This window comes from Lottia gigantea, assembly GCF_000327385.1.
Source record: "Lottia gigantea unplaced genomic scaffold LOTGIsca_26, whole genome shotgun sequence".
Taxonomy (NCBI): Eukaryota; Metazoa; Mollusca; class Gastropoda; family Lottiidae; genus Lottia; species Lottia gigantea.
The window spans coordinates 3,065,261-3,076,475 of record NW_008708797.1 but is presented as its reverse complement, the minus strand read 5'-3'; the positions used below and the strand labels follow the sequence as shown (position 1 = coordinate 3,076,475).

The following is an 11,215-nucleotide window of genomic DNA, read 5'->3' as shown; positions in this document are numbered from 1 at the left end:
AAATACATAACTAACGAGAAACTATATAAATTCAAAAAAGTTAACTCCACCCTCTGTGATTTTTGTAACTCGACAATCGAAACTGTTGATCACCTATTCATTCAATGTACACACACACAAACTTTATGGAGTAGGGTACATGAAGTATTTGATAACAATGAAATCGCGATTAATTTAAATAAAAAATCTATACATTTGGGAATAGACCTCAACCAAGTAGATAATCTTGCCCAGTACCAATTTGTTAATCACATTATTATCTTAACAAAATATTATATATTTAGATGTAAATGTAATCAAATATCTGTCAGTCCAAGTCATCTAATGTCATATATGAGCTCGATAGCGTCTATAGAAAGAGAACAGGATCAAATAAACCATGATAAATTTAAATTATTTGATATTGTATTATAGGTAAAAATAGCATATGTATTACTGTAGTACGAGAATAGCATATTTGATATTGTATTATATGTAAAGTGTAAAAATATGGATACTGTAAATAAACTTATATGTAAAAAAAAAAAAAAAAAAAAAAAAGAAAGTACAACAAATAGCTGCCCAAACACTGGCCGATTCCTAGACCAACGGGGATTTCACGGTAACTGGAAGATCACGATTTTCTGGATTATGTCTAGTCAACGATTGAAGAGTCGCAGTTGTGATGAGTTGTTCGGGTTTACTTTCTATCAAAACGTAAATCCGACCGGCGACATGGGCGAACGGAATGCTATCAGTTAATCACTTTCTCTTTTGCACGTTGGACGCCCAGGTTCCTCACCACCCACTAAAAACAAAGTAAATATTAAAACTTCTCAAGAGACTCAGGTATACACCCAAGGTGGTATCTAATACTCTAGGTTGAGAACAATGGTTTTGGGCGTTTTCAATGAAACATCCCTGTTAACTCATCAACAGGTTTTCACCTTGAAATTAAAGGAACTTAAAGCATCAACAAAACGTTAATTTCTAGGCATTTCATAATAAAATGTTATTTTACAAGACATAACATGGACCTATTTCATCTTGGGCGAGTAAGTGTTGTTGATGATACGCTTTGAACATCATCTAGTTGCAGGATAATTGGCACCATATCTATTAAGTATATTATTCACCATAGCTGTTTCTTGTCTTCAGTACGAGGGGTAAACTTTCGGTGTGCCGTGATAGGAGTATTTAAATGGATTATGTTTTAAGAAAGGTTGTTGTGATATGGCCATAACACGTAGTGGGGTTTTTGGGGTTGGTTCTTTTTGCTGAAACCAATCAGAAGTGGTCGTATCTAGTGGTATGCGCCCTTCCTTGGGAGCAGAATATAATTTAGGGAATCTCCTGTGGACGGGTGGGAATTCTGTTTTATTTCCCATATAGCAAGTTCTATATTCGGTATCTATGTAATATGGAGGGTCTACTCTATGACTAGGGTGGCCTAGGTGATAGGAATCTGTTAAATGCTGTCGTTTATGTAATGAAGCTAAATGTCTTCCTAAATTTCTTGTTTCTTTCCCCTAAAACATAAAAGAGAAAATGTAACCAAAACTTTTGGCTCTTCATTTATTTCTCCCTGCTTGGTTCCAATTTCTTTAATGCTCGAATGGTTACCAAAAGATATCGTAAGCTATGGTGCTGAGGTCGAACTTGCAACTGCTGGAATGAAGGGAAACTGGATTTTCACGGACTACTATAGCAACTGTTGGTATCTGAGACATCTGATACATCTGATCAATCACTGAACAGGGAGCATACGGTGGGTTCGTTTTGCCGCATTGCCCAACTTGCCGCATCGTGCCCAACTGCACAAAAACGACTTGTAAAACGAAACTAAAGGTTTCTGATAAAATCCGGAATGGCCGTTTGTTTCACATGAAACGAAATATTTTAATATGGTGTCCCGCATCGATTTTTATACGCCAACATCTCTCTATGTCGACGTATATTGTCGGCACCCCCGTCCGTCCGTCAACATTTGCTTGTAAACGCTCTAAAAACTAGATTTTTTGATGGAATCAAATGAAATTCGGTATGTGTATACATATTCATGAAACGAAGATCAAGTTCGAATTTGAGCTAGTTTAGAAGCAGAGTTGTTGCCCTTGCCAAAAAGTCTTGAATATTTACCATCTGCATTCCGTGGTGGACGTATATGGCTGTGGTCCACTATCTAATCGCAGGTTCGTCGATTTTTGTAGTTCCTAGTGTGGAGCTAATCAACCCCTTCTACCTTGTCCACCAGGACATTCTGGGACTTATCTGGAATCAGTGGGGGTTGAGCCACTGCCGAATTATAGAGCACATCGAATACGAGAATTTTAAACTTCCCCTTGCTTGATAATTCTGATTTACTATTCAGAAAATTTTCACTTTCAGACATTTCAGTTGCCATTTTTTCTAGCACGAGGGTGGCGTTATTGGCGCGTAGTAGAGGGACATAACTCTCGCAAGTTATTACCAAATTTATTTATTGCACTTGTCTTGTTTCGTTTTATGGATTTATGTATTTTGTTTTACGGTACTGGTCGTTTGTACTTGGTATTTATTTTATTCCAGATTTTACCAAAAACTATAGTTTCGATTTCCCTAACAGGTCCAAATAATACGTAATAAAAAAAAAAAATGCGGGACAACAGATTAAAATATTTCGTTTCATGTAAAAAAAATGGCCATTCCGGATTTTATCAGAATCCTTTAGTTTCGTTTTACATGTCGTTTTTGTGCAGTTGGGCACGGTGTAGCAAGGTGGGCAATGCGGCAAAACGAACCCACCGGTGAGCATATCCAAACTCGCGATCTTTCCAACAAAAAAGGATCTAGTTTGAATACATGCGACCATTCATCAGCAGTCAATGTATTTGTCTAAGTGAATGTGGACTGTCAATGGTCATGAAAAGCTATGGAATCTCCTTAGTTTGTGTAGTGCCATAGTGGTGGAGTCAACAACAGATAACAAAGGAAGCCCGTGCCCCGAATATATAGCTTACTACTCACATTCCCAAAATATGAACCATCACTCTGTAACAAATGTCGATTATCATGTTCTGAGAATTTATTCGAATCTTCCTGTAAATAGACAGAATATAAAATGATAAAAATGTGTTCGATACTCTAATGTGATGTTGCGGACAAAAAAAACAGACCTGGCACCTGGTTAAACAACCTCACGAAATGTACGAAATGTAATAAACGTCAAGGGTGGTACTTGATAATTCTGTAGCCCCTTCACGAAACGCCACTGACCCCGGGGTCAAAGATGTGATAAACGTTTAATGTCCAATGGGTTGGCATGTTTCTTCAGCATCTTTGAAAAAGGACCATGATGGTTGGGTTAGACTCTAAACATAGTTTCATGCACTTACATCATTTTTGTTAGTAAAAGGTGTGGGTGGTGGCGCTGGTTTGTTTCTATTTCTACTATCAAATGGTGCAGACATCATTCTTCCTGTTGATGTAGCCTCACTTCTCTCTAAACTGTTTTTTTCTGTCCCTATGTGCTGGAACTGAAATTACAGTAATAAATAGATTATGACATGATTCTCGAATTTTGGAGATCATTCCTGCTTAGTATACTTCTCCACAAAAGGAAAAGAAAATTCGTATTCTTTTTTTTTATATTCTAAACAAACCGTTTTGACTAATATATGATATATCTACTCCGAATTTCAAAACAGAACTCAATATATCAATAGAGAATCACATTTATACTTTAAAACATGATATGATTCTCACACCCTTAGACCTATATGATAAAGATTAGGTAAGGAATTGCAAAAACTGTTCGTGGTTGAATGAAAAAAAACCTTTTTGATGACTGACAAATAATATTTTAAAAGTGTTAGATAGTTATGTTGTTTTGTGTTGTAAAAACTTATTAAAGTTTTATATCTTCAGAAGTATTTGACACAAATCGACTGAGTATAGAATATAGATACAAAGAATACGTATTTATTGCTACTTGTTTTGAAATCTGATATTGATTATAGTTTTAAGTTGAATAGTAAAGGATCGATTAATCTCGAGAAGGTTGAAATCAATAGCTGTGATTTATTATAATAGAGGATTATAGTCTAATCTTGGACTGTTAAAATCATGTTGTTGGCAGGTAAAAATCGTTAAAGTCGTTACAACATTGTTTTATTGCATTCAATTCGACTTATTTTAAAACACCTGATCACGAATACTTTTATATAAACTAGTTCATGAAAACGGAAAGAAGCGTTAATTTTGATATATAACACAATAATAACCCAATGATAATAAACTATTTGAAAGAATGAATCAACATCTCCTAAATAATAATCGATATTATCCTCAGGCAGATAGATATAAAACAACGGTTCCATGAGTCAAAACAATTATACCATTATTCAAAACATTGTTCTGTTCTTGTGTCCATATTATAAACTTGTATAATCAAATCAAAATGGGTCGTTTCCAGGCTAATTAATGTAATCAGCACGTTTACATAGATTTACATTTTCGGCTGATAAAAATATCGTTATCAAGTTATATGCGATATTATATGTTTCCTACATCGGTAAGTCAAGTGTAGAGATCCGAGAAACATTCCCCTCTGAATTTAGTTTTTCCTTTGCATCTAAATGTGACGCATTAAAAAGTCTAGATAGGACTAGATTGACATTGCAAAAATACGAAAATGATGTTAATATCAGAGCTCTCTGATAACTTTCTGATAACAGAAATAGACAGAAAATAAATCTCTGTGTACTTACCCACAAACCATCTGTTTCGTTTGAAGGAACACACATTCGACCTTTAACCATTTTGAATTATAAAGAATAAATTATTACAGAAAGTGATTGTGAGAAACTCAATAGAACACACATATATATATATTACTATTGTTGTTTTTTTCACTTCTTCATAATAAAAGAGAACAACAACAACAGTTCCTTTCTTACTGATAAACACTAAAGCTCATTGTCACATACAGGTGTTTAGTTACTATAGGTAAACAGAACTACTAAATCACAACCAATTACTAACGTGAGATTATGTCATTATCATTATCATAATCCATGTTTGTTAATATATTCTAAACATTACCCCTTATCTCCACGTACTATACTTATTACAATCAAACGTTGCTAAGTTATTACAATAAGAACAGTAGTCAGGGGACGTCACTCAAGGATAATGAATGCATTATATTTTGAAACTGGATTAATAACAAGGTGAAAATATATATCCATGTAGGCTACACACTATCTGGTAAACCTCTTATTCACAATAAAAAGATACGAAACAATCAAGCAAAATCAAGTATTTCTGCTATCTCTATTGACTAATTGACACTATTTAGGCTACTTCAAGAATTTTCTAATATTGGCTGGACCCTACAAAGTCAACAAAGAATAAAACATGATATCAAGATGTGTTAAGCCTACAACTTTAAATTCCTATATTTAATCTCACTTAATGCCAGAAATAAGATAATCACAGAAATCATATATGGTCACGATGGATCGGTCTTCGAAATACCTATTTGAAGATAATAGTTATAGGCTAGCCACGAGTAGCCTACAAAATGCAGAGACAGTCACTGAAAACTAGTAATTTCTCTTCGAGGCCCTATCCTCTCAAAATCTTAGCAAAGACTACCCCATGCAACCCAAAAGCCTAAGAAACTGTCCTACCAGAATGAAATCATTGTGACCAATTCGTCATATCTTGACCAATTTTCTTGTGACTAATTTATTATTTGTGAGCAAATTTTCATGTCTTAACTGTTTGCGTCCCTACTTACTGAGCCTTTTAGCCACATATTTTCATGCTAGAATTCTGTGCTTTGTATCAAAAGCAACTTCAAGAACTGTGTCTGAACTCCTACCCATTCTCTGCAAAAAGTGTGCCTTACTTTGAGTCAGTTCCATATTATCCATATTTTGTTGGTTTTCTGTCCCATTTCTAAACTGAATGTTTGCTCTTTTGACGTTACTTCAGTTTGCTCAACTGACGTCAAGTAGTAACGATCACCAACACGTCAGTTCTGTCTCCAAATAAAAAAAATCCAAAAAGTTGACATTGTAGTGTAGGCTGGGGTTGCCTCCGACTGGCGTAGTGAAAGTTCTCTATGACGTTACATGAACTTTTGCAACCAGTCTTTTCCAGCAGCCTCGTTCTTGAATTGATGGGGAATATTATTCCGTTCCGCCATTTGGAATGCCAAGCTAAGCACACCCTTGTTGGTTACCCCAAACATCATCCCTTCCATAGTTAGAATGTATCGGACTAGTGCCATTTCCATTTTTTCAGAGAAAACCGACGTGAAACGACCAAGAATCTTGGATGAGCCCTTAACATTCCTGTTCTGATCCAGGTTCCGTCGCTTTAGTGTATTTCTAGGAACGCCAAATTCTTTGGCCGCCCTCTTATATCCCATTTCACCTTTCTGCAGAGTGGAAAGGGCTGCCTCCATTGAGACTGTTGTCCACGATTGTCGATTGCTAATATTTTGGTAGTTTCTGGGCATCTTTAAGTCTTATAGCTTCACCCTGTTATTGAAAGAAAGAAGAACTGTCAGTGGGTTTGAATGACAAAGTTAATGACAAATGATGGACGTCGTGGGGTCAAATGAGCCATTTTGATATAAATATGGCTACACGGGAAAATTTACAGATCGAGTAGGAAGTTTAAGCCGTTATTTTTGATAACTTATCTCTACCAAAGATGGCTGCGACAATTAACAACGATTCAAGGGAGGGGGGGGGGGGGGGATATTACCAGAGGGGGCCATTTTTGCCCCACTCCACCTACGACGTTTTTGATAATGAAGATGTTTTACAAAATAAAGCGGAATGCCTCTTTCATTGATATTAAATATCTTATGGCCATATGATAAAGGCTTTACACGAATTAACTCCCTTTATATGTATTGAACGTTAATGTATTTTTGTCAAAGTAGCTCTAAAGGCACAGAATGCACCAACTTTTATAAATAAAACATAGGAAATTATACATGAAAAGATTTCTAAAATATACACTTGATCAACTTGAGGTCATTTATAAAGTGGTAATAAAAAACGCAGCGTACTAATTCTTCTTAGTTTTGATCTAGTTTTGTGTTTGGCTTTATAACGGCTCTATATCTTACTTAAAACCTTCAGAATAAGGAGACACAGTCATTTCCCTATATTTGGCATTTATTTTGCTGAAATTCGTGCACCAACAACAACATCAATAAAAAAAATACGTATAGCGACTTTAAAATTAGCCTAAACCTTTTGACTAATTTTGTCGTTTTAAATTTAACTGATTCTTTAAGTTTAAACATAAGTTATAATTTTCATAAATTTGATAAAAAAAAAAAAGGATTTCCCAATGTATTTTATATAGTGTTTATGGGCTAAAAATTCAGTGTCTCAATGACATATTGCTTTTCAGACGAGGTACACAAATCAGTTTCCTCACAGTTCTTTTTAAGTAGCTGCGAGCTTCCTATCCGCGTGAGCACCTACAACCATCTATTATAGTCCCGAATCTGTTGAAAGCAGACGCTTGTCATTTACGAACCACGTCGGCCCTATTTAGAACTACTTTTCCGAAAACGGAATAAAAATTTACAATATTGGAATAAATAAAAAAGCAGGGACAGTAGGCCTAAGTAAAACTTTCATTATTATAAATGTATAGTGTTGCGGACTATGTCGAAGAACCGAAGGCCCATTCTAAATATGTTTTAGTCGATGACAATCTATCTTATACTAATTCTATTTTACACATAGTAAATTGCAATATTTTATGAAATATTATTTCTATGTATCTACCTGATGAACCTGAATTTGTTTAAAATCATGATATTGTTAATTAAAGATTGAACTTATTTTGGTATTTTCGTCCAGTGCAAGTTGAGAATGTAAGGAATTAGCTTGTATCCATTCTACAGTTTTCAATTCTTGACAGAATCTTTTCAATGTTGAGGAATGTTTCTTTTATCAGAGTAAGAATGATCGCTGTTGATTTTGGTGATTGGAAATTTTGAATGCTCGCCCAGGTTCGGCTTTAATTTGTTTGTAAATGTTATGATTTAAATTTGTTTAAAAAGTATAATTATTAGGATATTTTAAAAAATTGTAAATGGAAAAATTGTCTGAATGTCAGACATGAATGCCCGTAACAAAGGTAATGAAAAATAAGTGGTCAAACAGTTTACCGGTAACGTCAAGGTTATAGTTATGTAGATAAGGTATGCTGAAGAGTTCATTTAAGGACAACCCTTGCTTTGACCGTTCATAACCTTTTCATCAATTTGATATTTCACTAAACTTATTAACATTTTACGGTGACATATTTTCATAAACATCAAGAATATTCGGAAGAAAGATGGCGATTGGTACATTTTCCAAATTTATCTAACCAGATATTTTATCATCAATCATTTTATAGAATTTTTGTCACTATATAAGCCTAAACATCAATACAATATTTATATCATGAATAATCAATAATAGACAGTTGTTATATCATTATTTTGGAAAAAACAGTTTACAATATTGATAATTTATATCATGAACAAACTGTGTATTATATTTAATACCATGAACAAACTGTGTACTATATTTAGATTATGAACAAACTGTGTACTATATTTAATATCATGAACAAACTGTGTACTATATTTAGATTATGAACAAACTGTGTACTATATTAATATTATGAACAAACTGTGTACTATATTTAATATCATGAACAAACTGTGTACTAAATTTATCTTTTTATTATGAACAAACTGACAGTGTACTATATTTAATATCATGAACAAACTGTGTACTATATTAATATCATGAACAAACTGTGTACTATATCTAATATCATGAGCAAACTGTGTACTATATTTAGATTATGAACAAACTGTGTACTATATTAATATTATGAAAAAACTATGTACTATATTTATATTTATATCATGAACAAACTGTGTACTATATTTAATATCATGAACAAACTGTGTACTATATTTAATATCATGAACAAACTGTGTACTATATTTAGATTATGAACAAACTGTGTACTATATTAATATTATGAAAAAACTATGTACTATATTTATATTTATATCATGAACAAACTGTGTACTATATTTAATATCATGAACAAACTGTGTACTAAATTTATCTTTTTATTATGAACAAACTGACAGTGTACTATATTTAATATCATGAACAAACTGTGTACTATATTAATATCATGAACAAACTGTGTACTATATCTAATATCATGAACAAACTGTGTACTATATTTAGATTATGAACAAACTGTGTACTATATTAATATTATGAAAAAACTATGTACTATATTCATATTTATATCATGAACAAACTGTGTACTATATTTAATATCATGAACAAACTGTGTACTATATTTAGATTATGAACAAATTGTGTACTCTATTTAATATTATGAACAAACTGTGTACTATATTTAATATCATGAACAAACTGTGTACTATATTTATATTATGAATAAACTGTGTACTATATTTGTATTATGAACAAACTGTGTACTATATTTATATCATGAACAAACTGTGTACTATATTTATATTATGAACAAAATGTGTACTATATTTATATAATGAATAAACTGTGTACTATATTTATATTATGAATAAACTGACAGTGTAGGCCTAATATATTTATATCATGAACAAACTGTGTACTATATTTATATTATGAATAAACTGTGTACTATATTTGTATTATGAACAAACTGTGTTCTATATTTATATCATGAACAAACTGTGTACTATATTTATATTATGAACAAAATGTGTACTATATTTATATAATGAATAAACTGTGTACTATATTTATATTATGAATAAACTGACAGTGTAGGCCTAATATATTTTTATCATGAACAAAATGTGAACTATATTTATATAATGAACAAACTGTGTACTATATTTAGATTATGAATAAACTGTGTACTATATTTATATTATGAACAAACTGTGTACTATATTTATATCATGAACAAACTGTGTACTATATTCATATTATGAACAAAATGTGTACTATATTTATATAATGAATAAACTGTGTACTATATTTATATTATGAATAAACTGTGTACTATATTTATATCATGAACAAACTGTGTACTATATTTATATTATGAATAAACTGTGTACTATATTTATATTATGAATAGACTGTGTACTTTATTTATATTATGAATAAACTGTGTACTATATTTATATTATGAACAAACTGTGTACTATATTTATATCATGAACAAACTGTGTACTATATTTATATTATGAATAAACTGTGTACTATATTTATATTATGAACAAAATGTGTACTATATTTAAATAATGAATAAACTGTGTACTATATTTATATTATGAATAAACTGACAGTGTAGGCCTAATATATTTATATCATGAACAAACTGTGTACTATATCTATATTATGAATAAACTGTGTACTATATTTATATTATGAATAAACTGACAGTGTAGGCCTAATATATTTTTTTATGAACAAACTGTGTGCTATGTTTTGTTATATCATGAACAAACTGTTAACAATATTTATATTTATTTTATAAAACAGTTTAAGATAATTATATTTTATATAATGATTAAACTGTTTTAATATTTCTATATCGTTCTACAATTGTATTGAGCAATATTTCAAGAGTGAAAATATTTTATTATTGTATTTTAAACACAAATAGTGTGCAATATTTATACATTATTTTGAACTAACGGTGTACTATATTTTATATTATATGAAGAAAAAAGTTTATATTATTTATATTTTACATTATGAACAAACTGTGTACTGTGTACTATATTTTTATTTTATATCATGAACGAATATTATATACAATATTTATATTCATGTTATGAACAAACAAAAAAATTGAAGTTTCATTTTCTTTGTTTATCATTAAGCTATATATAGGCACAGCTTTATGGACCAACAATCACTGGTTAAACTGTGCCTATATATCGTACTCACAATTGCTAAATGCCATTCAAAGACTTTATCATTAAGCCGTTATTTGTACCTCTACAAATATTTCCTCAAGCTATTTTATTTTGAATACTGCTTCAGTAGAAAACGTTATTACACATCATGATTGTAGGCAAAGGCATTATGGCACTGAGTAACCTGGGTATCTTGTTCCGGTCATGTTTGGGTCATTTTGAGCTTTCAATAGTTTTGTTACGTCATATTCAATGCTCTCA

General features: G+C 31.7%; 2 protein-coding genes across 2 annotated transcripts; both read right to left on the bottom strand.

The window, feature by feature from the left end:
• Positions 1–1,133: 1,133 nt before the first annotated feature.
• On the bottom strand, positions 1,134–4,778 carry LOTGIDRAFT_160937 (hypothetical protein; the record flags this gene model as incomplete). Its single annotated transcript, XM_009056110.1, has 4 exons — positions 1,134–1,508; positions 2,986–3,057; positions 3,354–3,494; positions 4,728–4,778. The coding sequence occupies 4 exons, from the start codon at positions 4,776–4,778 to the stop codon at positions 1,134–1,136; spliced, it is 639 nt and encodes a 212-aa protein (XP_009054358.1).
• Positions 4,779–8,656: 3,878 nt separating this feature from the next.
• On the bottom strand, positions 8,657–9,389 carry LOTGIDRAFT_117361 (hypothetical protein; the record flags this gene model as incomplete). Its single annotated transcript, XM_009056109.1, has 4 exons — positions 8,657–8,813; positions 8,927–9,025; positions 9,080–9,210; positions 9,342–9,389. Coding segments are annotated over 4 exons (435 nt in total), but the record flags the coding sequence as incomplete, so codon positions are not given.
• Positions 9,390–11,215: the final 1,826 nt, after the last annotated feature.